General features: G+C 39.3%; 3 protein-coding genes and 1 long non-coding RNA gene across 8 annotated transcripts in view; 3 read left to right on the top strand and 1 right to left on the bottom strand.

Moving 5' to 3' along the window:
* Window positions 1-27,564, bottom strand: part of LOC127378006 (tumor necrosis factor receptor superfamily member 14-like) — a 229,190-nt gene that overhangs the window by 35,051 nt on the left and 166,575 nt on the right. Inside the window, exon 1 of one of the 3 annotated variants that reach the window (XM_051426421.1) lies at window positions 20,536-20,545. The exons of the other annotated variants lie outside the window; for them this stretch is intronic. The gene's annotated coding sequence lies outside the window, so the exon portion shown is untranslated. Of the gene's footprint in view, window positions 1-20,535; window positions 20,546-27,564 lie in introns of those variants that run through there. 3 annotated transcript variants of the gene reach the window in all.
* LOC127378014 (tumor necrosis factor receptor superfamily member 5-like) lies at window positions 416-13,287 on the top strand. 2 transcript variants are annotated; one of them, XM_051426461.1, is made up of 11 exons: window positions 416-609; window positions 2,148-2,267; window positions 2,397-2,537; window positions 3,930-4,023; window positions 5,937-6,062; window positions 6,696-6,851; window positions 9,287-9,374; window positions 9,476-9,645; window positions 9,761-9,782; window positions 9,904-9,952; window positions 10,091-13,287. In XM_051426461.1, exons 3-10 carry the CDS (start codon window positions 2,499-2,501, stop codon window positions 9,911-9,913), a joined length of 705 nt encoding a protein of 234 aa, XP_051282421.1. In that variant the 5' UTR covers window positions 416-609; window positions 2,148-2,267; window positions 2,397-2,498; the 3' UTR covers window positions 9,914-9,952; window positions 10,091-13,287. The 2 variants fall into 2 exon arrangements, with proteins under 2 accessions (XP_051282421.1, XP_051282420.1); XM_051426460.1 differs by having other exon boundaries at window positions 9,904-13,287.
* LOC127378013 (tumor necrosis factor receptor superfamily member 14-like) overlaps window positions 15,747-27,564 on the top strand; it is a 52,688-nt gene continuing 40,870 nt past the window's right edge. Inside the window, 2 exon segments of the mRNA XM_051426458.1 lie at window positions 15,747-15,925; window positions 16,039-16,131. Coding sequence (XP_051282418.1) covers window positions 15,901-15,925; window positions 16,039-16,131 — 118 coding nt within the window. The 5' untranslated portion in view covers window positions 15,747-15,900.
* On the top strand, window positions 18,057-19,779 carry LOC127378018 (uncharacterized). 2 transcript variants are annotated; one of them, XR_007887797.1, is made up of 3 exons: window positions 18,057-18,186; window positions 19,001-19,123; window positions 19,674-19,779. It is a non-coding gene; the product is annotated as an uncharacterized LOC127378018 (long non-coding RNA). The 2 variants fall into 2 exon arrangements; XR_007887798.1 differs by lacking the exon at window positions 19,674-19,779 and adding an exon at window positions 19,228-19,634.

Here is a 27,564-nt window from a genome sequence, read left to right as displayed (position 1 = left end):
TAGGAAAAGTAAAAGCAGAGAAGAAGATATAATTGTAACCAGGTTAAGACTAGGTCATACAGGGTTAAATGCTACGTCAAACATTATGAAAAAGAAAGATTCAGATAAGTGTGAAACATGTTATTGTAAAGAGTGTCAGACATGTGCTGATGGATTGTAGAAGGTTTAATATGGAAAGGGAAAGACTGCAGGACAGGGTGATGGATGTGGGAAGGGTTTGGAGTATAGGGGTCTGTTGGGGATAAGGGACCAACAAATACAGATTCAAAGGGCTTTAATCAAATACTTAAATCAAACAGGTCTAATAAACAGAATCCAATTCCAATATAGTCATGATTTAACACACTCCGATACAGTAGGTGGCGGCATACACCTTTAATGTTGGTTTGTAGTCCGCCAGAAAACCAAAGAAGAAGACGACGACGAAGAAGAAGAAGAAGAGGAAGAAAATGAAGACGAAGAGCAAGTTGCATCCCGCCAAAAACTAAGAACACGAACGATAGAACAGTCGGATTTCTTCAGCACCGTTAATCTCCTTCACTTTTTTTTTTACAATTCGGCCGGACCCAGGGGAATAGGAGGAAGGACTTCAGTCGGACCCTTCTGGAGGTCAGCCATGTTTCAACCATCACTTACAGCTGTATCCGTTTGTTCTTTTTACACAACGTGGCGGAATGTGACAAGAACGCGCATATGGATTTTAATTTTGTTTTGTTAATCGCCTTCTAACCCATATTTGACCCCCGCAGCATTGTCAAAAAGTCATGAAAATTTGCACAAAATTCAAACGTAGCGAAAATACGGATATGACATTGTCCCCGTGCACGGGCGCTGCCAAACGGCTAAGCCACACCCCCCCGAATCAGCCCCCAAGACACGTAAGGCCGACATGTACGAAAATTGGTACGCAGTAATAGTGAGAGCGCCACCTAGTGGCAACAGGAAGTATCACGTTTTATACTTTCATGTTCTACTCCTAGCAGGATGATCAGATCCAGCTGAAATTTACTTACAAAATGCAAAACACATTGTTGATGATATGTGATGACTGCGGTGAGGGGGCGTGTCTGTGGCGTGGCGGGAAATTTTGATGTACCGCCACAAAACACGAATTTGCTGTAACTTGAGTGTACATTGTCCAATCGGCTCCAAACTTCACTTGTCTGATAAGAGTCCTGCCCTGAACATGCCTATGTGATAATATTCAGTAATAGTGAGAGCGCCACCTAGTGGCACCAGGAAGTAAGTGCTGCAGGGCGATTTTGAGCTGATTTACGTGATACTTTCATGTTGTGGTCCGCGCATGTTAGGACGGTACGTGACGTGGCCGCAGCGCACCCCAGCAGCACGTGACGCGGTCACGGCACGCCCCGACCCGACGCGCGCCTGGTGCGAGATCCCGTCCAACGCTGCTTGCAGCTTTAATTTTGATCTTGTTTTATTGTAATCATGACCAATAAAGCTGCTCCATACTGCTCTTTCACTGTCTTCATTGTGTTCTGTACTTTAATGGAAAATATCAAGTCAAGTCAAAGAAACAGTGCGCCATATGACCACAGTCACAATTCGGCATCAATATAATCAATAAAGATAAACATTTGGATGATTTTGTCAGAGGCAGACTTTCAATAATCATTATTATTTTATTCTAAAATAAGTGGCTGATGGATTAAATATATGTGGGAATAAACACAGACTCATAACACTGTTCTTTGACTACTGTTATGTTTATGACGAGGTTTTTTAGCCGTTAACATGGTAACTACCTGTATCAAGGTGAAATGTCACGCCAGGAGATGGACTATTGATTAGCTGGTCATACTGGAAATATATTATTATACATATTGAAGCCATAATATAAATAGTACTTTATATTAGAAAATGTATAGAAGTGAATCTGGGGGAGCCAGTTGGACCCGATTCAGATATTCTAGACTTAAAGCTGCAGTCAGCCTGTAGACTCATGTTCACAGTATACACAGAGCTAATTGTGTAATATTAGGACTGGACATAATAGTTTACATGCTTTATGGATCAGATAGGAGGGCTCCCTAGAGGTCAGGACTGACTGGTTTCAACCTAATAATCAGGTTTCTACAGAACCAATCTGGCTGTGTAAACCAGGTTTTTCTCTCTGGTCACTGCAGGAAGCTGAAGATAGTTTGCTCAGCAGTCACAGTGATGAGTGAGTCACTACATGGATATGGGTGGATGTGGATCATTAATCGAAAGGTTGCTGGTTCAATTCCCGGCTGTGCACGAATGAGGTAGTTTCTGTTTGATGAAATTTACCATTCATTGTGTGAAAGGGTGAATGTGGCACGTAGTGTAAAAGCACTTTTAAAGGCCGGAACACTAGAAAGGCCCTGTACATTTACCATTTACCATTCTTTCAGTTTCCAGATGGTGTCCTCCTTTTGGATTTTACATCTCTCGTCCTCCCAAATCTGAGTGAGACGACGTCTTCAGTCCATGAAAACTGTGATCCAGCCGTAGTGATGTTTGGAAGAAAACCTTTGACAGCTGCACTATTGCTGGTAAAATAATGTTTTGTCCAAATTCTGCACCACATTTAAAGTTGATCGGATGAATGTTTGTCGAGAAAAGCGAAGAGCACAAACACACACAAACACACACACACACACACACACACAAACACACACACACACACACACACACACACACACACACACACACACACACACACATACATAAGACAGACATAGAGCACTCAAGGAGAGACCATTGCAAGTCATTTAATATTGAGTGTCTGACGATACCAAGTCCCAATCCGATGGTATGGGAAGTGTATCTATTTCACTTTCCCGACCCAGATTTATCCTTCTAGTCCCAAGAGGACTTCCCAGTCACAAACTCGCTTCTCTGAACTTTAGGCCCCCAGTTAAAATCCATCCATTGTATAGACTTGATAATTGAATAACTGCAATCCAGTGAGAAAAAAATGCCCTCATCAAAGCTGTTCCTGAATGCTTTTTTTCCTTAAAGCCACAATAAAAAAAGTCCCAATCAAGTTTTTTTGCCCCCGGTCCCCGTTTAATATATCCTCTTACTGAGAGAGAGTTAGAGTTGATGTCACCTGCACTCATTGCAGTCAGCCTTCACTGACACACACTTTTACTTTGTCTGATGTTTTCACATCACAGGTGACAAAGAAAGACATTAAAACGTGAGGTAGGCTGATTAAGGACACATCCAGGACATTGAAATACTACAGGGCACGTGGACTGGCATGGACACCCAGTGGGTTGTATTTCTTAAAAAGGGCAAAAATATGCAGCATCCAGTGCCTGTGAATGAACATTTCCAAGCAGTTTTGAAAAAAAAAAATTCTTCTTCTTATTCTTTGATGAGGGAAAATATATTCCACATGTGGAAAAGACTGGTGTGCCTCCACCGTAACAGATGCAGATTCACCTGTCGACAACCCTGACATCCTGTTCACGTAGGCCGCCTGAGCAGCGCATGGCGTCTCCAGCAGAGCTGAAGCTGCCAGCTCTGTCTTTCCCTAAACACTTTTCCCTCTAGAATGTTGAAAAAAATCGAAATGTTCATATGATTTAATTCCCAATGCAATATAGTTTAAATGTAAATGTGAAGAAAAAAGGTGTTGTTTGTTTACCCGAGAGAGAGAGAGAGAGAGAGAGAGAGAGAGAGAGAGAGCGCAAAAGTGTAAAAGTGTAGTGTGACTGCTTTAATCTGTTAACATGGGTGTCGAAATAAAAATGAAGATGTTCCACCACGCAGACGCGATGTTGTTGAGATTTCAACTCTGTATTTTATGTGTCAGTCCACACACTGACTTTACTCTTATGGCTCCAATGACACAAATGTGACCTCATTATCATGTGACTTCCTGCTATAACTCACCTGCAAAGGTTAAACTAAAATCTCTTTCTTACTCTTCACAGATTCTTGTGATGAATATCTTCAGAGGACATGCACTACCATGTCATCCATCAGAGTATCAGAGAGGGAATGAATGCTGTCCTAAGTGTCTTCCTGGTAAGATCCAGTTGAATATTGAAGGATATTTCACTTTGGTAGTTCCATATGGAGTCTTTAGTTCTACTGCCAGGTGCAGACACTGTGTGCAGATCAGTGGAGTCAGTCTGACTCCCATGGTTGGTGCTGTTTATGTTCACCATAATTATTTACTCAATTATTATGGCACAAACACATACCGAAACTACGAATAACGAACTGTCAAACAACTAACTCAAGCTTTGGTTTTGAGTCACCTGGATTATTGCTCAATAGTTTGGTCCAATACTTCACTGGGTAATATCAGAAATTCACAGTTGGTTTCAGAATAAAGTAGTGACTGATGATGATGAACATGATTCACTGATGGTTTTCTCCATTTATGTTTTACAAAAGACCATCCTTTAGCACAGATACAGGTATTTTACGAGGCACGATGCTGGAGGTTGTTGTTAACACAGGAATGGATTCTGTCCACAGAAACAGCAGAGGATTTTTAATCTGAAACAGATACAGGAGGTAATCTGAATTGACCACCGCACACTGGAATAACTTTACTGTGTTTTATTTTAGAGCGAGCAGTGTTTCACTTACAGCTTCCTCAGGTTCGCTCAGCAAACTTCTGATTGCTTACTACATGCGGCTCGCGGAACAAATAGGCGAGACCTTGACTCTTTAGTGAATTGTAGCTGAGACTTGTGACTGCTATCTGTTAACATGGGCGCTGAAATAAATAGCAAGACATTCCGCCATGCACACCTCCTCTGGTAGACGGTGTGAAGGCAGGTGTGTAAGAGGTAGGTCGAAGGCTTAGGGGAAGAAACCACCGAAATTAATTGGTGAAGGTCAATGGGAGAAAAAAGCAGTCAAAGATTAAGTTTGTCTCTAATAGTTATAATTGTATTATTATAAAATTATTATAATTATATTTATTATGTATATTATTATGTATACAGTGCTGTGTGTACAATTTCTTCATTTGGTTACAACAAAGACAAAAGTTCTTTAAAATAGTAGAAAACCACAATGTTTACTACGTGTGATGCTCGTAGTAGCCATCTTGGTAACTGAACTCGGGGTCCTCTGAGTTCAGACAACTTGACGAGTCGTATATACGACCTCTGGGGCGTTCTATTTGCAACTTCCGGTTCGTAACTCAGGAAACCGACTCGCAGATCGAGTCAGGTAGACAATTAGAACGCACCATTAGCTTCCCTTACACAGTGTTTCACCTCCTGCTGTGCTGCCTTCATGGCCTCCCTGTCCCTGCTCCTGAAGGCAGCCTTCTTCTTGTTGAGGACAGCCTTGACTTCCCGCGTTACCCATGGCTTGTTATTAGGGTAACAGCGGACAGTCTTGACAGGGGAGACCACATCTGTGCAGAAGTTCTTCCCCATGCGGGTTGATCAGCACATCCTAGACTGTGGTGTTGTAACAGTCTCTCAGGGGACCACCTCCTGATTGTACGAGTTGTCACTGGCTGTTTTTGGACCAGGGGGGTGTACAGTGGCTGTAGGGGGACCAGGCTGTGATCAGACTTCCCCAGTGGAGATTATTGAAGAACCTCATGAAGTCATTGTTACTGAGGGCTATAGGAATACATGGCTCAATAGAGCTGTGACTCTGTCAGTCTGGCTAAAGTGCTCAAGAGAAACCTAGGATTGTTGTTATTTTATTCTATTAATGATGAATGATGATGATGGCATTACGAAGGGCCTTTCCATATGTTTTGATATGTAAAACTATCTTGCCAGCCTGAACAGGATTCTTCCATTTGGGTGGGATGCCATTTTCTTTTGGGATCAGCTAACGGCTTAACACTAGCGCTTAGTAGGGGCAGGTCTTCCTGCAAAGCATACTGTCTCTCCCTTACTCAAGATTATGTAGTTTCCTTTAATATAAACATTATATGACGTGTTGTTTTTCTCCAACAGGAAGTCGAGTTAAAACAGATTGCACAGAGTTCAGGAGTACTTCCTGTCTGTCCTGCACTGAGGGAACCTTCATGAATCAGCCTACAGGACGGACACAATGTTTGTCCTGTACAGTCTGTGATGCAGGTAGAGTTCTGGCTCTTTTCACACAAGTAAGACACAACACATTCAACATGAAGACAAGCTGTATTTTGTAGTGAAGGTATCAGCTGTTAATATAGACTTTCCTTCATTCAGTGTTTAACAGCAATGATCAGGTTTATATGTTTCTATCAGTGGGTCTTTCAGTAATGATAGAACTGACCACTCCTTGCTTATCTCACTGCTACCCCCCATCTCTCTTCTTCTGCCACAATGAAAATGTAGCTCTCCAATAGATAGATAGATAGATAGATAGATAGATAGATAGATAGATAGATATACTTTATTGATCCCAAGCTGGGAAATTGCAGTGTAGCAGCAGCATTACACACAGTAACAACACAATAAGTAAAGAGAACAACTTAGACATATATATAAAAAAGCAATATAAAATGCAATATAAAAAATTTATAAATAAGCAGTGTAATTGTAGTGCAAAGTAGAAATATAAGGTGCAAGTGAACATATAAAACATATAAGGTGCTTGGAGACTGTATTATTATTATTATGACCAGTTTGAGTTTGAGTTTGAGTTTTAGCTGTTATTGTACAGAGAATTAAAGAGAATTGTTTTAAATGTTTTTAATCTCCATGTGTAACCTGTGTATGTGTTTACAGGTTCTGGTTTGAAGATAAAGACATCATGTACAACAAAATCAGATACAGTTTGTGAACCACAGGAGGGATTCTACTGTTTGGAGTCTAGAGAGGACAGCTGTATGTCAGCACAGAGACACACACTCTGTCAACCAGGACAATACATCAGACAATACGGTGGGTTTACTTGTGCTGACTTAAAATAGTAACTAAACCTCCAGCTGACAGTCTGTTGGTGTCTAGTAGTGTTGTCAATCAATTCAGTTCTAGATCTTGACATTTTAGTTCAAAGTGGGCAGCATGAGGATCTGAGCGACTAGACGACTGGGTCAGAGCATCTCCAAACCTGTAGCTCTTGTGGGGTGTTCCCGGTCTGCAGTGGTCAGTACCTATCAAAAGTGCTCCAAGGAAGGAAAAGAACTGGAGACAGGGTCATGGGGGGCCAAGGCTCATTGATGCACGTGGGGAGTGAAGGTGGTCCGATCCAACAGACGAGCTGCTGTAGCTCAAACTGCTGAAACAGTTAATGCTGGTTCTGATAGAAAGGGGTCAGAACACACAGTGCAGAGCAGTCTGTTGATATGGGGATGCAGAACATTCTGACCACCAGGGTGCCCAGGGGGCCATAATGTTATGGCTGATAGGTGTATTTTACTTTAAATAAGCATAGCAACTGCTTTCTACTGGTTGAAAATTGAATATCGCAATTGAATTTTGCTACTGGCTGAATTGGTGGCAGGTGATGAATATGCAGCTTTTGTCACCAGCCAAGCCCCTCCTCCCTGCCCCTCCTTATAAAACCCCTCCCAACTCTGCAGACTGTGGCCTAATACATAGCCATACTGACACTCCCCCACAGACACTGGAGAGCCTCTCCTAGCCGCTAGTTTAGTTAATTTTACAATACAAATACCTCACAGGAACATTTACAAACAGCTTTGAATGTGCTTCTAGTGACTGTAAAAGCTCCAACTGACTATCTGTGTTTCCAGCATGGACATGGAGAACCTGACAGCAGCTGTTCATGGCTGGTTAGCTTGTTTATCTTGGACTACTGGCAGCTGTATTCCTACTACACTGAGTAGTTGGTGTTGGTGGTCATTGGTGTTACCTCCTGCATAACACACTCCTTAGCCCCAAGGCCATTGCCCCCATATATCTCTGCTGCAGTTTTTAAAGTTTTTGGCAGGGAGCTAGCAGAATGTAGGGGTTTATTTTCACTTTAAGATAGTTTTAAGATAAAAGAAGATTGCTCTTCTGCCTGACCTGTGGATCTCTCTCCCAAATACTCCAAGCTTTACCACGTACTGTAATTGTTCTCATCCACATTTACCGACACGTGGAAAGCGGTGGTGGGTGTGTTTACACAGAAAATAATAAGGGCAGCTGTTGTGACCACCTGACGCTGCAGATGTAATTTAGGCCGCAGGTGTCTAAACAACACCTTTTTATTGGTAACATTTCACCCTGCTGTATCAGCACCAAAAATCTTTTCACATTAACCATATGGTAGCTCGTATTTAGCGGAGACTTAAAGGAGCTTCCAGCCACTTTACGGCTTTTCTCAGTTGTCCATTTAATAATGTCTGATCCGTTATTCATGTTTTTTAAGTATTTTTTTGGCTTTTATTTGATAGGACAGCTGAAGACAGACAGGAAAGGGGGGCAGAGAGAGAGAGGGGGGATGACATGCAGCAAAGAGCCGCAGGTCGGATTCGAGCCCTGGGCCGCTGCAGCAGGGACTCAGCCTCGGTACATTGGTCGCCAGCTCTACCCACTGAGCTAACTGGGCACCCCCATTATCCATGTTTAACTAAATATAGTCCTGACTGCAGCAGCCATGGGTTCGACTCTGACCTGTGGCCCTTTGCTGTGAGTCTCCCCCCATCTCTCTCCCCCCTTTTCCATCACTCCTTAGCTGTCACTATCGATTAAAGGTAATAAAAGAAAAAATAATATCGAAAAATATAATACTTAAATCATTTCTATGACATTAGGGAAAGATTGACTGGGAGAATGCGACTCCTGATATTGAGATTTTGAGAAACATACAGAGAAGAGTTCCTCACACACAGTCTTTGGCTGAGTATAGCACACAAGCCTGACAAAGGACAGGTGTAATTTCAGCCTTCAGTCATCAAATTCCTCAATTAATTAATTAGCCTCAGCTGAAATACCCTGCTGAAATACCTTTTTTGCAACTGAAAGCATGCCATCACTCGTCACTGGCTCAATATACAGGTGCAGTACAAGTCAGGCAGTCAATTCTGAAATGAAGTCTAGAAAACCTTTACATTTTACGTGTTTTTCTAGTCTAGTTAACTGGCATCAACAACGTAGTATGGATTTCATTGCTTAAATATTTGCATAAAGCACTGAAGAAATTATATTTGGATCATTTTAGTGTTCAGTTTGTTCATTATTCTGTTCCTGAAACATAGGAGAAAAGAGCTACTTATTTCTGAAATATAAAACCTTTTGGAAGATTATTACTGGGGATAAATAAATGCTTTTGGATGCTGGGTAAGTCAAATGAAATGTACTGATGTCATATACATCAACACTTTGATCCCTTCATAATATCTCTGTTGAACTGGTTTGTGTCTGTACAGGATCAGCATTAACAGACACTGAGTGCTCTGACTGCAGTGCTGGAACATATTCAAATGGAACATTTCCATCCTGTCAGCCACACACACAGTAAGTGAAGCTTCACATCAGACACCTGGATTCTTCCAACAGCAGTGAATTCATTGGATCCTACTAATGTTCCTGTAAAAAATCTCCCTCTGTCATTCCAGATGTGAATCAATGAATCTTCAGCTGATAAAAGCAGGAACTGTTTCAACTGATGTTCAATGTGGAGAACAAAGTTCAAACCCAACAGGGATTGTGATCGGTGTTGTTGTAGGAGTGATTTTTTTAGTAATTGGAGCAGCTGTATTGTGGAAGAAAGGATGTCTAAACTCAGGTAAGATTTGATTTTAAACAATAAAAACACTATAATGTTTTTGATAGATAACAATATTGTGTCACATGATTCAGTTTTGATTAAGGTTTTTTTCATTGGTTTTGTGTTAACACAGGAAGACAGCAAGTCCCAGACGGGTATGTTTGTTGCTGTTTTTTTTTTTTTTTCTATGTCTTGTGACTATAAGTGTATTTTACTGTAGTAGGAAGGAATTTTCTTATATGATGTCACTCAATTATCAATATTTCACCAACAAAGGGACGGCTGAGTGGAGAAGAACCATCTGTGATGACTTTAGGCAGTGCAGGTAAGACAGCAGTGTATTCTTCATATAAATGTTGATTGACTGAGCACTGTCTGACTGAGCTAACCTCTGTCTTTACAAATAGAATATATATAAATATAAAGATGTTGCTGTTTAAACTAAATATATTTCTGTCCTCAGGACGAGACAGCTCATATGTAGAAATGCAGTCAGTGTTTGAACACTGCAGAGTAAATGTTGTCTAGAATCCAGTTATAATCCCATTGGATGCTGGGACATTGTCTTTGCCGTGTCCAGAATGTCCTGCACTGTTTTACAAACTGGACACACCCTCTACAGAAATGGTAAATGGTAAATGGACCTGTACTTGTATAGCGCCTTTCTAGTCTTCCGACAACTCAAAGCGCTTTTACACTACATGGCACATTTGCATATTCACTCAGTGAAGTCCATCAAACAGAAATTAACTCATTCATACACATTCACACCAATGCACAGCATCAGGAGCAATTTGGGGTTCAGTATCTTTCTCAAGGATACTTCGACATGTGGCGGGGATCGAACCAACAACCTTCCAATTACGGGGACGACCCGCTCTGCCTCTGCACCACAGCCACCCTGAAGTGCTGTCTGCATCATTATCTCACACAGATGTAACTGTACAGAGACTGAAGTAGGCCAGGAAGGACAACCTGGAGCAAGATACTGACTTGCGCAAAAGAAACAGGGGAAAGTGGAATGTGCAGTCCCTGAGTTCAGAGTGTGTGAGTGGTGGTGGTGGGGGTAGGTGCGGTCCTAGTCTGTGGCAGGGGGCAGAGGGGGAGTGGGGGGTAGTGTGTCCTCAGTGTGAGACGGCTCCAGACTCTTCATTCATTGGATAGCTGAGAGGGACTTCCAGCCAATCCTCTTCATGTAACTATACATGTAGACTTTATTGATCTTCTCTGGTGGTCACACAGTTGGATCAGTTGGACGGATACAATGTGTTCTGAACTGCAACATGATGGGACAAATGGTTTCTTTGACCAAAAGTAAAAAGACTGGATAATAGGATTGGGCGATTAGACAACTATATTGACCTTCAGTGACTGTTGGACAGATGTTTCTGGTTAAAAAATGTTACCTGATCCTACTGGAGAGTATGCGCTTGACACATACAAGCAGGGACAGCTGGTATATATGGGCTAACAGGGCTAAGCCCCCCCTATCTTTTACAGTAAAGATGAAAAACTGTTCTTAAAAACCTTAGAACATATTGTTTTGAATTTTGGTAGAACCTAGGGCAGCAACAGCTATATGATATATCTTGGTTTTTTTCCTGTGAATGGACTAATGTATTCAGCCCAAGCAGAGTAGCGTAAGCTTCCATTCGATTGTGATTGACAGGTGTCCTGACACGCCCCCTTCATATGCTGCCCATTTGGGCTAAATTCATTCAGCCCAAAGGCTGACCTTCGACCAATCACAGCGCAGTAGCTACAGTACAGAGACCTTCGACCAATCACAGCGCAGTAGCTACAGTACAGTGAGGCTAATTCGTAGTATGGCGGGCGTTAGCATGAACATGAACGAGGTGGATTATTTACTTTCTTATCAATTTTCTTTAAAGTCTTTGGAGGAAAAATTGGAAGTACAGAGATTGGGAACACATCATCCAAACGATGTTCAAATAACACAAAAGAACAAACGACAAAATCGTAATTTTGTGTTACGTGGTTTCAGCTAACGGACTGGCTAACAGCAAATGTAGCTAGGAATTCACTTTTCTGTTTCCATGTTTGCTGTTTGGAGGAGACACGGCTTGGACCCAACAAGGAATTGTGGATTTAAAATATTTATCCAACAAAATTAGGAAACATGAATGCAGCACGAGCCACATTGAAAATAGCATAACGTTGTCATTGCTGGGTAAAGTGAACATCGCCTGTCAGCTTAATGAGGGTCACTGCATCCTGTACAGAGACACAACGAGCTGGTAAAGAAAACCAGACATTTACTATCACTGATTGTGGACTGTATTACAGTTTGTGGGGGACATGAGCTCGCCCTGCGGGGGTCTGATGAATCTCCCACTTCACTCCAGCGGGGACCAGTTCTCTTTTTAGACAGTCAATCAGCCGGTCACCTGTCAAACACACAGGTCGCAAAGTACACGTCTAAGACCACAGATTCTCTCAAAACGAGACAGGGCCTGGAGAATTCGTGCTCCATATCTGAACTGCTGACTACAGATGACCATCAGCCACATCCAGATGTGGACAGGGCTGCAGCCGTTGCAATGCGGCTGTAACGCCACGCTGATAATGTGTCAGTAGCCACACAGTGCAGAAGAAACTGAAAGGTGAGCTGATGGTGAGGTTCAGCACTGTGGAGTTTGACATGGTGATTAACCTGTTTGCGTCACAGAAAGGCCGTCGATGTGAGCGGCGTTTTAAATAAGGTCTGCCCAAGCTCTGAAACAACTCTCTCTTCTACAAATAATTATTTTTGCTTTGGTTTTATAGATTTATTTCTGGTACATGGTGTTGCAAATTGTTGCTGGTACTTTTCCAAAATGTAGTTGTAGCGCAATTGGCATGTGCTGATGTGTACAGAGGGGAGAGAGAGAGAGATTTTCTCGGCATCAGGTAATTTTTTTTGGGTATGTCTCCCCAGTGTTGCCGTAGAGCACTTGCTATAACAAAGTATACAATGTTGTTGCTGTAACTTGATGTGATGCTGCTGTTGCTGCAGCTTACTTAGACTAAAAGCTAATGGAACAATGGCCAAGCGTTACAGAGAAGAAAACACTGAATTTGAAAATTATTAATTATGAAAAGCCTATTAAATATGTATGATTGTTAAGAAATAAAGAAAATACATAATAGAGGGAAAGAATTGTATAAAAAGTTCTTGAAAATATCAGAAAAAGTCATCTGTAATATTCACAGAATATCTACTTAAAATGTATTACTCGTTTTACACAAACTTTCTGCATTGTGTTCAGTGTTTGGGTCCACTGTACAGTTAATCTATTCTCCACTGTTGTTGTTATACACTGAATATAAAGTGAAATGTCCATCAAATAAGTTAGGGGTCAGTTTACTTAATGATAGAAAAGGGGTCCCTTAAAGCAGAAAGGTTGGGAACTACTGCATTAGAGCCATGGATGTTGATCTGTTTGTTCTGAAACCATACTGTCTGTCAGAAATGTGTACTTCTCAATATTCTATTTTTTTATATGTATATATGGGTTTGTTTGCATCTGTAGATAAAGGTAAAATGTGTATATATCATTATGCTAATGAGTGCACTGTCATTGTATTAATGTTAGATGCGTGTTATTTAAATGCTCAATGTTAATAGTTCCAACATCTATAATAAATAGTTTTTTGAAAGCTGTAGTCTTCAAGCCCACAGATGTTACTAAATGTGGTAGTATTATTGACAGTATTTATTATTGTATTTATTATTTGTTTACCTTTACCTTTAAATGAGTGCTGGACAAAAACAAAAAGCAAAATCAAGTAAAGTACCAGTATGCTACATTAAAACGTAATCATTCCAGGGCTTGAGTGAATGTGCTCAGGACCTTGACCTCACAGCCCTGGTCGTATTATTGACCTGTGTCTAGGTTGTCCCTGTGCTTTTTGTGAGTGTGCTCTGTACCTGTGAAGATCTTGTGTAAACCTGTTGTTCTCCTTACTGGCTGGATGAATGGGCTCAGCCTAGGGCCGGGTGATATGGACCAAAAGTCATATCCCGATATATTTAGGCTGAATATCGATATATGATATATATCCCGATATTATTTCCGCAAAGTGAGAGCAAATGTTCACTCTCTCTCTCTCTCTCTCTCTCTCTCTCTCTCTCACACACACACACACACACACATACACACACACGTGAACAGAAGTTAGGCTGCATTATAACTTTTAAATTAATATTTTTAGAAGGCAGTAAGGCTGTTACCACTCACCAAAACTGCTACCGTTATTACAATTATGTCATAACAGCGTAACGTAAGTTAACGCTATTACTGAGCTGTACATTAGTTAAGTGTCTGTAATATTAGTAACATAACGTTAATGGTATTATAAAGATTTGCTGCCTGTAAACAGAACAAGCAACCCATCTCGACTAAAACCACACTCAATATTAACGTTGTGTTTTGCTAACATGAATCATGTTAAGTGTTAACTGACTCTGACTCTCTGCTGCTGGTTGGCTCCTCCACAACATCCTGCAGCTTAAAATGCCTGGGCTTTCCACTCATCAGAATTCAGGCTCTTTTTAGTGATCCAGATCATTAGCTCAATAATAAGAGTCTGCTCTTTCTTCTCCCAGACAGCTCTTCATTCATTCTTATTAGTATGTGTGCACATGTATTACTTGAATTATTGTAACAATATATTATTACATTAGCATAATTACATTGCTAATGAAATATTGCTAAAGCTTATGATTTCCAGACCATAATTTGACATTATGCTTAATACAAAAACTTTTAAATATTGTGAAAACATCAAACATTGTTGCCTGGCACAACATGTCTCACTATGCTTGGGTCTTCATGTTATTACTAAAATGACACCTTTCTGGAATTTATTTTACAAATACTTTATAGGATTATCTTATTGTTGTCTTTTTTTTTTTTTTTTTTGTGAAAAAGGAGTATACTAGATCATGAACAACACATCAGTAATGCATGATATACCTAAAGGTCCAGTGTGTAGGATTTAGTGCCATCTCGCTTCCCCCTCCCCTACTAAGTGTGAAGGAACAACTGCAATGGCTGCAAAACACAAAAAACACAAAAGCCCTATCCAGTGTTTGGTTTGTCCGTTCTAGGCTACTGTAGAAATATGGCAGTTCAATGTGATGGAGGCGACATGCGACATCTGTAGATAAAAATGCCTCCATTCTATAAACACAACAGAATCTGAGATATTTTATTGATCCCCGGGTGGAAATTGGGTTACATTGCATTTGATGAAGTTGCTTAACAAAAAAAGAAATTAAGAATAAAATGTATCCGGAAATATGTGCATCATACTACACATTATAACAATAATATAGAAAATAAGTATGTAAACAAATTTGTGCATTATACTATATATAAAAAAATAGAAAATGAGAGTGTGGATGCAAAGACATTTGCATTTTACTTCAGTATAATATATAAAAATAGAAAATAAGGACAAGTATGTAAAAAAAAAGTGCCCTTTACTACAATATATACGTTATTTTTTATTTACACAGCAACAATATACAGCAGCAGTGTAATAATTAATATTGCTGATAACGGCATCTGTGAATATATATACTAATGAAAAAAAGAGCAAAAAACAATAGCCAGTATAATTGCAGTATAATTAATAATAGTACAAGTAATATACAATTGTCAGAGTAAACCAGAGTATTGAAATAGTATAGCACAGTTTTACAGTATTTTCAGGTGAGATCCGAAATGTTACACAATGGACCTTTAATGTTTTAACTATTCAGCAGTGAACTGGCGCTGCTCCTCACTGTGGAACAATATGTGGAACAATATGTGGAACAATGCGGAACAATGCATATCCACTGCCAGTACTTCCCCTGTTGTGATTGCAGGGTGCGTTTATTCCTTCGCTCTGCACTGCGGTCAACCCGCGGTCAACCCCCCCCCCCCGGGTGTAGCTGTATATATGAGCTGCTAACTCATGTTGAGTCCTAAGCGGCCGACCTCCGGCTGTTGTTGGTCGCTGCAGTGTGGTTTTTATGGTGTCTCAGTTGTGACACAATTGAAGTATTTGACAGTGAAAGCTGCACTAGCATTGATAGTACGTACACAAACCACACTCCCGGAAGTCCCGTTCCACACGGTTCTTCGGGGGTTCCCAGTACTAGTTGCTCGCTAACTGGCTAGCTAGCTAGAGTGCATCAGTTTCGTTGTTACCACTTTATAAACTAATAACTGAACTGCTGTATCCAAAACTTAATTAAACCATGTGATAGCACGCGTTATCATGCTTTTGACGTTGGTTATCTTCGGTAAGTAAGCTAGTTAACGTTACTTAACGGAAAACAAACCTAACGTTAAGTTGGAATTAACGTTAGCATAACTGGCGTTAGCTAAATGCTAATAGTAACACTTTCCTTATTAGGGTGTTTGACCGGCCTCGCGGTACCGAAGTCGGACTGTGGGCCCACTGAGTACGCTGCGAGTGCTGGACTGTGCTGTCCGAGGTGCAACACAGGTACCACTCTGTCTGAAGCATTGGTAGTAACTTCTATAAAGCAATATAAGCAATGACACATTGCGGCCATTTTACAACTGTGGGTGTGACATTATCTTTCATTTGACAGAGCTCAGACATTAACATTGTAATACCGTGTAACAGGGCTGTACACATGTTTATTTAGTATTGTGTGATATTTAGTTAAATGCGTTATTCAGTATGAGACATTTAAGAGTGGGTCTTTGTGTGTGTTAGAGCACGACAAACTCATGTTCTTGTTTGCCCTTTGTTTTATATATTTTGTTATTGTTCTGCCCCCTTTGTTGTTTATATTTCATTTTGCATTACATTTATTTCTCACATAAATGAAGCTAAACACTGGTAAAAACTGTAGTGAGTGTGCCACTCAAACATCAAAGCCATATCAGTTCAAGACTTAACATTGTACACACAAAGGCAGAAATATGCTAATCTAACTGCTTCCCCATAAAAAGCAAAACCAGAAATAGTTAAATAAAGTCCATAAATAATGAAACAGGGGAAATTCCTAAAGAAGATAAGATTTAATTCATCAAAATAATGTTTTAGCTTCTTTGTGTAGCATTATTTTAAATAGTATGCACATACAACCTAAACAGAACATTTCATATTAACTTTATTCTCTGACCTTACTTTTCTGTTTCCTCTTGTTTACCATGTATCACAGCGTAGGAGAGCACAGCGGTCGAAAATATCAATACCACACATTCTGGTATGCATATTATTTGCTGAGTACATATCTTTTACAGCCTCCCTCTTACTCAAGCACTGACGTTGAGAAATATGAGTCACTGTGACGTATAGCAGAAAGTACACTAAAATGCCATCATTTAGGGCTGAATGATATGGTAAAAACATCAAATGGCAATTATTGTGACTGATATGTGATATGATTTACTAAAAAACTAAATCATGATGATGTGACATTTGTTGGCTCTGTACAAAACAAACATGGTTTCTTAATTTCTAAAGCAAATTAGATTTCAAAGATCAAGCTTACACAGAAAACCACATATAAGTAGTTATTTATAAGACCTTGGACATGGAAATGATCTTATCTCTAAGCAAAATCTAGACTAGCTGTATCTTTCCTGCTGGTTATGTAGGGGTTTGGATTGAGAGGAAACACAAACTGATATGTGCAGGTCAAGTTGAGTCCAAAGGGATGTTGGTGGTTTGACAAGTGATTGAAATGAAATTACAAAAAAGTAAACAAGCTAAAGGCAATCTTGACATTTTTGTTGAAGCTGTGATAGGCTCCTCAGAAAAACAAGACCATGGTCTGTCATATGTTATCTTGTGTTCTTTTTTGTCACATTTATTTTCCATCTATGTCGTTGGGCTGCTCAATTAATTGAAATTTGATCATGATTACGATTTTGGGGCCAAACGATCTCAAAACTAATAAAATCGGGGGAAACGATTTTTTTTTTTCATTTTCTGTTGTGCAACGTTGTATACAGTCTGCGTATATCGCGCATGCGTATTTCCGTCCCTCCTCCACAGCAAGCACTGCACATCATGCGCTCGGTATACTCGCCGTTCACGACCTGTCGCGCGACAATGTGAAGTCACGGGAGCACCGTAACTATTTATACTTGCGCCGGTGGTCGCGACACTAGTTGCAGTCTTCTCCTGTCACGTTGTTTTCGTTTGAACAGGTAACGAGGAGACTTACAAATGTTTATGGGGAAAGGAAAGTGAAACTGAGGACTTCCTTGCAAAGTGTTTTTGACAAATGTCCAATAAATGCAGCATGTTTCTGAAGTTTAAAAAAAGAATCGTTTGAATAATCGTAATTTCAATATTGATCCAAATAATCGTGATTATGATTTTTTCCATAATCGAGCAGCCCTACAATGTCGTGGTGATAACGTGATGCTGACAGTGTGTTTTTGTGTTGAACAGGTACAGTTGTTATAAGAGACTGCACACCACAGTCAGGCACACGGTGCAGCCCCTGTAAGACAGGGACCTTTATGAACCAACCCAATGGCCTGAAAAGCTGTTTCTCCTGCACCTCCTGTGACAAAAGTATGTTCATAATGAGTTCACATTTCTGCCTTTCATTCCCACTGACACTCTGATTATGACACATGCAGTAACAGGGAAAAGGAATTAGGATATCTGACTAAACTAAAACAAACAAATAGGGGGGCTTAAAGAAAATGGTTAAGATAGGGAACCAGCTTTAAATGATTCTTTTTAAGGTTAGTTCTTGTATTGGTACTTGAAGATAAAGAAAATCTGATTTAGTATAAATGTGCTGAAATGCAATCTTCAACTGCTCTGCCTGCAGTCTGCGATCCACAGCCATAGCTCACCAGACCAATAGTGAACTGTTTTTTACAAAACCACAAACTGCATATAGTCCAGTGTGCAATGGTGCATTGTTCTGACTAAGCTAAAACGAAGCTGACTATAACTGTTTAACCTAATTAGACACGTACCTTGAAATCAGACAAATTCTCGTCAACATTCCGGTTGAGACTACAGCCCCACTTCAAAACCAGACCCTCATCCCATGACCAGCAGGACCTGCCAGGCAGTCGATCCACATTAGCAGCGAGATAGAGAATGACTGAGGAAATAATGGGTGTGGTTTATCACACTAAACCGTGACACTCCACAGTGTGGACTGGTAGAGAGGCGCCAGTTCTGCCCTTGAGCAAGGCACCTAACCCCTAACTGCTCCCAGAGTACTGTTGTGTGGCAGCCCATCACTCCACTATCTCTCCACATTTGCGTGTCTATAAGCCCTGCATGTGTGTGATTGTATTTCAGGCCTCCTTTACTAAGAATAAAAGCCAGTTAATCGTTTGGGCCCTTTTTCTTGTATTTTTTGCAGCATTTTATGCCTTGATCTGATATTTGACAGTAGAGAGGGAAGAGTGAGATTGGAATGACACAAAACAGAAGTCTGTGGAGACACCACAGCTCAAACTCTAGGGTACGGAGGCGCCCCCTTCAGGTCATTCTTTAAAGAAATATCCAAAAGTAACAAGTGTGATTATTTGCTGTTTGGTCTTTTCTGTGTGTGTAAATAGAGTTGTGAATATGTCTGTCTTTAAAAAGGTTGGATGACACACACTTACGGTAATGTAATGAATGCTTTTCTCTCTGCTTTCTGGCACTTTATATATTGAACCATTAATCAATTAATTCAAGGAATTAGTTAAGGTGGGTGATAATGAAATGAATCCTAAATTGCAGCCCTAGTAATGAACATCATTCAGCATGTTTACTGAAAAGTGAACCCAAATAATTCAGGTTGGTGTGATTTCATTTAAAGACCGCTCTCTTTAATTTGAAGATGTGTGAGTGAGTGAACCACAGAGCAGCAACAGGCGCTCTGATTGGCCAGCTACTATGTGCTGATAAGGAGTTTGGATTTCACTTGTTTGGTTGCAGTCAACCAAAAATGAGATGATGAACTATCTCATTGTTTCAGATATTGTTCAAAGTGGACTCAAATGTATAAAGAGCATCAATATAATGACTATGTTTCTGGTTGCTTTTAGGTCACGGTCTGTTTGCCCAACAGGAGTGCACTGGATCAAGGGATGCACTTTGTGATGTGTTAGAGGGGTATTTCTGCAGAAGCTGGGCCGATGATTCAGGATGTAGTTCAGCAGACAAACACACACGCTGTGTGCCTGGTCAGAGGATAAAGGAAGCTGGTAAGAGAAATCAAAGTCAAACTAGTCTGGTAGTAAGTTTACACACTACTGTCTTGGTTTGAACATGTTGATGGACATACACGTTTCCATGGGACATGGAGTAACCTTTTTATTCAGCTCCATGTATACATGCTGCTGACAGTATCCAGGTATGTCTTTGACTCCTCTGAATACAGCACGTGTGTCATTCCTGTGTCTGAATGCAAGAGTGACAATTTAGTTTACAACCTGGGTCATTTTATCAACAGTTTCTTTCTCACATCAGGTATCATTATTATCAACTACTCATAACTGGAGGTCAGGCTGCACACGTCCATTTTTGTATGAGTATTGGATAATGTACCTATATTTATCAAGCATCTCAGTAACCATCCTGGGGATCACACTGAAAGTTAGTGTACTGGGAAGAGGGGACAGCAGCTGCCTGCCAAAACCCACATACAATGACCCATCACAATCACAGCAAACAACAAAACACATATGATAACGTTAGGTCAACACGAACAACTGTTCTTTTTCTTATGAACTGTTTAAATTGTTCCAGTGTGCAGACCTATGGGCTTTTCAATCTGTGCTGAAGGGAACTGCACAGATCGGCTCTGGAACCAAATCTGCATGAAGCCTAAATCATCCTCCTGAACTGTTATTTTCTCCAGTTTAGAGACTCACTCTCTACTCTCGATGTATTGCTTTATAAATGATGGAAATGTTTCCATGCACACAGTAATGTCACTGCAGCAAATCTCTCCTAATATTTATTAAAGTTGAACACAATAATAACATTTACATTAGATCCTGACCGATCCTTTTGGCGAGACTTAAATCATTAAAGAAGAAAGAGAAATCTAAACAAATCAAAAATCAGGACTTGAGATGTATTCATCTCTGAACTCCAGGGAGAGAGAGTGAGGTTGCTGCTTTACTACTCTCTGCTGCAAAGTAGAAAACATGATGTAGTTTTGGACAGTTGTGGTTTTTAGTAGAAAACTGATGAAAACACCTGTGCTCTTTACAGGTTGTCCTCAGGATAATAATGTAATTTGAATATGATTTATATGAGTGGGTTCTTTAAAATGGATTGGATTAATGAAGTTAATGTACTTTGTGTAAAATATGTATATGTTTTTAAGAAAGATTTTTTTATTGATCATGCTATAATAACTATGAAACAACACAGACATGGTTCCAATAATAATTTTCCTTTGTATCTTTCATACTTTTTTGCCAGTATGTATGTGACTCCGGTTCGTCAAATGGTTCTGTCAGTGAACGCCTCTCTTGTGTCTGTGATTGTGATTAGTGATCACAATCTCAATGTGAGTCAGATAAATAATGGATTTTCACTGGATCTTTCTTTGTGTGTAATTAATCTCACTCCTGTCTGTTTCTCTTAGGAACCAGCAGAAATGATACAGTGTGTGAAGTTTGTCAGCCAGGAAGTTTTTCACAGGATGGTGTGGACTGCACGGCTTGGACTGTGTAAGACATTGTTTGTCATGGAGCACAAAGTGACCTCTGTAGTTGTGCACTGATTGGATTGTTGATAAGCAGTTGAGTTTTATGGCTGCACATTCTGCAGTGGAACAAGTTATAATGGAACATGTTTAATATATATTCTCTGTATTGTGCTGACTGAAGCTGTTTTATGTCTCTTTTCCAACAGCTGTCCAGAAACCCAAGTAAGGGTCAAAGAAGGAAGTACGAGCAGTGACGTTGTCTGTCGAAGTTCTTCAAGGAATTATTATGCATATATACCTCTATTATTATCGTTATTAACAGTTGCTGGACTTGTGACCACAGGTTAGGGCTTATTTTGAATCCCTGATATAACTACCTAATACCTACCGATTCCCATTGTTGTCTGCCTCCAGGATGGTCGCTAACTGCTAAAGCTATTAACTGTGTCTTGCTTTTGGATTTCAGGCAGGCTAACAATGAAAAAGGACTCTGGTAGGTCTGAATTTATTTTAAGTACTCATTTTTAAGTTAATGTCTCACAATGTTTCACACAACAGGCTGCACCTGAGTTTGTTTTAATGTCTTTTATTTCTTCTTTTTCCCGCCTACAGTCTCCAGTCCTGGAGGTAGATGACTCAGTTTGTGTTGTGAAAAATATTAGAATTCCTCAGTGGCAACATGAGCGGAAGAGTGGAAACACAAAATGAAACAAAAAAAGAAAAAAAGCAGTAGAGTAACATCAAGCCTCATGTTCAGAGACAGTCTTTATCATGCACTACATTCACATGCGTGGTGATCCATCCACCATCTGAGCCATTCCATTAGTGTGGGTTAAAACATATCAACTGAATACAGCCACTGTAGGTCATTGTGAGAGAAATAATTGTTTACATTGGGAACATCACAAGATGTCCGCTGTACTATCATTTACGAACTGAACATTCAAAATGAGTCAGCACAGACAACTGAAAGTAGTTCTCTGCCACACAGCTCCCAACCAGACTTCCATCATGTTTCACTTTTCCAAAAGCTCATCTGGACTTATTTCATTAGGTTTAGTAGCCTAATGTGACTTTGTTGTCACATCTGTTGCAATGCCGTTAATTTTTACTAATGTCAAGCTAATTTCACTGAGCTTTAAGCTCACTACTTTGTACTACTGGACGATATATTGTCCCAGAAATAATTGCGTCATTTTAAGACCATTTTTGTCTCTGATACAATGATTGGCACAAAAATGCAAAGTACACTCTTTCAAATAGCAATGAACCTTTAATTCTTACAAATATTCAGACATTGGAATTAGGATGTGACAAAAATATCAAAATATCCTTGATAAATAAAACCAATAAACCCCCCCTTTAAAGTAAACAAAATGTTAACAAAAATTGCACTTCAATAAATATTTAACATTTGTCAGAGGGGTTTATGCTTTAGAATTGCCAGATGCAAATAAACAGAATGGGTGTTAAGTTGGTCATTATGTGGAAATTGTAAACAATGTTCAAATGCTGTTGCACTGATGCTTTTGTACTGTTTCTTTAGTAACATTTTAATACAGGATTTGTATTTGGACTGCATTTACATCTTTGTATTGCTACTTTTATAAAGGAAGATCACTGATATGATATGCTTTTACACTGTAGTAATGTTCCTTTAATGTTTTCTTGTGTGGAACCTTTTTAATTATACTTAACTTTGTATTGTGCTTTTATACTTTCTAATGTATTTGCCGTACAAATAAAGTCACCTTGCTTTGACTAACTGCTCTGAATGTGAACATTTGTTTCAGGAAGCCCTCCAAACAGTCAGGAAGTAAAAGTGGCTGCAGTCAGTAGCAGGGAAGAAGTGAGAGCGGTCAGCTGATGTCTGATGTATGTTTATATAGAAGCAGGTACAATTACAAACTGACTTTGTACCATCAAAACAATTTTCCTTTTTCCAGCACAGATCACACCTCCTACTGCTTAATTAAGTTGAATCAGCACTGTGATATAAGAGGAATTAAGTAATGATCATCTTTAGCCATTTCTGATCTTCCTTATTTTAGATGTCACATTGGAGTTGATTTGGTGAATCAACATTTATGATTGTAATATTTCCTTATATTTATATTATTAACTATAAAATTACTCCAATTTGAAAATGTCAGGAGGAAAATAATAGTATATTTCTATTATTATTATTATTATTATTATTAATCTATATATCTTTATGGATTTGGAAATAAGCCTGTCGTGTAAGGTTCTCTATAGGCTTTGGATTATATCACAGGTATAAAACATCTGCTCTGTTGTTTCTATACAGGTGACAGATATCGTATCACACTGCAGTATTTCTTTATATTCTGGAGGTTTTTCATACTTTCTGAGATTAAGAGTTCTAGTCATTATAAATCGGAGTATGTAGTATTTATCAAAGTGCCTCAGAAATGTATTATGTCTAAAAGAAATCAACAGTGCCAGTATTAATATGTTATCATTAGGTGCTGTTAAGACAAACCAACACTGTCAACCAAGCGTTTTCTGACTGACACCAATGTCTGACACCCATGTGGACAGGATGGCATCATTTGATATGACCCAAAAATATTATGAGGTTTAGTTAGGATTAGGTACAAAAACAAACTTGGTTAGGTTCAAAGAAAGATCATGGTTTGAGTTCAAATGATTTATTTGTTCATAAGGACCTTTGTCGCCATGGTTACAATAATAACCACATGGTTAAGGCTAGGGAACAACTGCAGTAATGTTCACAGAAACAAATGATGTTAATGGTTGATTTCGAGGACCTGTTTTTACCTTTCTGACACTGCCACAGTTAGTGGTGTTCATGGCAATCTGTTGGTGTGATCCTTCATGTTGATGCCAAGTGTCCATAAAGGCAGGCCAACCAGAGCAGTTGGCAGTTCTATTTTTATCTTCATCTATCTGTATCTCTGGGCACTGTACAGGTATTTCAGTGAAACTCTCTGAGGAGTTTAGAAAGGAAATGTCTACATGGTCTACAGAACCAATCTAGCTGTGTGAACCAGGTTTCTCTCTCTGGTCACTGCAGAAAGCTGTAATTAAAGTGTTTGCTCAGCAGTCACTGTGCTTTTGTATTGATGGAAATAACAGACCTCATGTGTTCTGAATTATTGTGAGTGTCCTAACAGGCTCTTTTCACACAAGTAAGACACAACACATTCAACATGAAGACAAGCTGTATTTTTGTAGTGAAGGTATCAGCTGTTAATATCGGCTGAGCAACGGTCAGGTTTGTATGTTTTTATCAGTGGGACTAGTAATGATAGAACTGACCTCTCCTTGCTGAGCTCACTGTTACCCTCCGCCTCTCTTTTTCTGCCACAGTGAAAATGTAGGCCTCCAGTAGGTTAAAGAGAATTGTTTTAAATGTTTTTTTATCTTCATATGTAACCTGTGTATCTACATATGTCTTGTAATGTTACACTATAACCCACAGAATTACTCAGAATGTGTCAGTGTGCTGCACCCAGTGTAACAACAGAAAGATTTCTGCTGAATCTTTGAAACTGTATATGTCACAGTTTGATAAAACAGAATATTTCAGTTGTGCCCGCATTAAGTTGCAAGTGTCATTTCTCAGCAGTTAACATTCTGACATAGACCCAGTTACAAGTTTATTACAACTAGCTCAAACTAATGCAGTCTAACACAACAGCCCTGCAATAACCCGACCTTTGTATTGGTTAAAAGGTTCAGAGTTTGCTGTAACTGTTTTATAGAGGCGCTGATTCAGATCATTGTGGAGGCTGTAGTTTGTGGTGCTGTTGAACTGTATTCCATTATACTCAGAGCTGTTTCTTTGAAATAAATGTATCTAGGCAGTCTCTCATGTCTTATTTTGAATATATTTTATTATTTACAATTCCAACAGTCTTATACCCCAAGAATCTCACAAAAACAGTGTGTGGCTCATTTGACACAACAATCATACCACAGCTTGTGATCATCAGTCATGCTGTCTTGATGAAATAACATACTATTGTCATTATATATATATTTGTATGGAACTGAAAGGAGAACCTGTCACATGATGATGCATTCTCACCATGACCCATTTCCTCCATTTGGTGGTAACAGACAGCAGTATTACACAGAAAGAGTCAGTTCACTTTTTTTCCCTATGTTGACTGAAAACAGCCGAGTACACTTAACATCTTATCAGCATATTTCTGATGAGGACACCAGAATGTCTGCATATTTAAGATAAGATTTTCTCTAACACATTATTTGTAATTCAGAACATTCATGCGCAGAGCTGTTACAATAGGAACAACGTTCTAGATGGGGAAACATGTGACTACAAATAAAAGTGAAAGAAAAGGGGGATTACAGTTAGGCCTCACCCATAAAGTTTCCGGTATGTTCTCTTTCAGAATAAAAGATGAGAAATGTTTTTTGTTTTTTTTAAGAACATCAGAACATTGACAATTTTTTTTTTTTTCTCTCTTTAAACGCACAAATCATATAAATACGCATCTGACCTGTACTCTATCATCACTTATTGTCATTTAATCCGTAACTGTATTGCTGTCCTGAATATAAGTGAAAAATGAATTTAAACACCCTGAAAGATGGATTTATCCATAACTGAGAATGTAAATGAATATTAATATGTAAATACTCTGTACAACTGGAGTTGGGACATATCAACTCATGCTTTATGCTTTTTATAGAATGAAGTTGGAGTTTTAATATTTCTTACTTACTGCATGTTCTTACATTATGCAGATACATATCAGCTAATGACTTTGTATTTTGTGTTATTCAGATATATAACACTGCCAAAGCACTTTTACTTTACTGTGAAATATGTAATTAATTAGTTTCAATACAACCAAAATACTACTCAAGTGTTACCTGCAAATGTGAGATAGAATACTTACACTGTTTATTTTTCCACAGTATGTCATTAAAAGCAGTCATACATTCTCTGTTTGATAGAATATAAAGTATAAGGCTGCCGTTCCTACCTTCCCTACCCATTAAAGAACTAATAATATAGAGAGAGGAGGATAATATAGGAGAACAGATTTAATGTATGACAATGGTGTGATTGGCTGATGGGAAATGGAAAAGGTTAAATCTGATTGGTTAGCCTAACTAAAGAGTAACTGACCATATTCAGCTGATGAAGAGAGAGCGGGGAAATAGAGAGGAGATTTTTATGAACAAAAGATCTTCCTGATTGAACTTCGGCTGGTGAAGTAATTTTGCAAGTTAACTCAGATAAGAACTTACCTATTTTATTTATATGTGTAACATTTAAGTTGCAATTTCACGTTCCCTTGCCTAACAATAGTTCCTACCTGCCATTGTTTGGGAGGGACAGTTATGATTGTAACAGCAACAGACACCTGCAGTTGACATTGATGTCTTGTCGCCACGTTGGGGTCGATTGAAGGAGATTGAAGAAGAGAATTTGTAGCCAAATTGTTACCACAAACCAGAAGGATAGGAGAACTCGACCATTAAGAATAGTGACAGTGTATCAGGGGCGCCGCCAGGAATTTTGGGCCCCATGACAAAAATATCAAATTGGGCCCCCCTGTGCAGCTGTTGTCACCACATCTCTAGGACCTAACTGTCCCATCAAAAGCTTTACATAACTCTAATTAAAGGCTTGCAACTGTCTTGCTTCTTGTAGTTCAATACTAGTACTAGCACAATATTTACTGCTGGTGATTAGTACATGCATGCAAGTCTGCATATAGTATGCAGTTCACTATTTGATGCAAGATTATTGATTAATATAATTATAATTAAAGCAACCATAAACAGTCTCAATGTATTTTTATTGTAAAATTTCAAAATGGAAAATTCTCTTAACGAAATTAATTATTATTATTAATTATTATTGTCCAGCATCCAGTACAAACAGTAGTTGTTGTTCTTTTATTTTATTTCATAATGATCATTATGTGAGAAAATAATTGTTATTAATGTGATGGAATTTCTGTCATTAATAAATATTTCATTTTCTTTTTTGTAATGGTAAAAAGAGCAAGAGAGAAATCCCCACAGACTCCCTGCAATGATGCTAACTGGCCTGTCATTGAACACAACGTTGCTCAGCTTCTTCACTGGGACAGGGAGGGGTACAGTGATGGGGAGACTGGGAGGGGTACAGTGATGGGGAGACTGGGAGGGGTACAGTGATGGGGAGACTGGGAGGGGTACAGTGATGGGGAGACTGGGAGGGGGTACAGTGATGGGGAGACTGGGGGTGCTGCTGACTCATCTGTTGT

Source organism: Dicentrarchus labrax, unplaced genomic scaffold (genome assembly GCF_905237075.1).
Source record: "Dicentrarchus labrax unplaced genomic scaffold, dlabrax2021, whole genome shotgun sequence".
In the NCBI taxonomy this organism is placed as follows: domain Eukaryota; kingdom Metazoa; phylum Chordata; class Actinopteri; family Moronidae; genus Dicentrarchus; species Dicentrarchus labrax.
The sequence above is the reverse complement of the archived record's forward strand: the minus strand, read 5'-3'. Positions and strand labels throughout refer to the sequence as shown.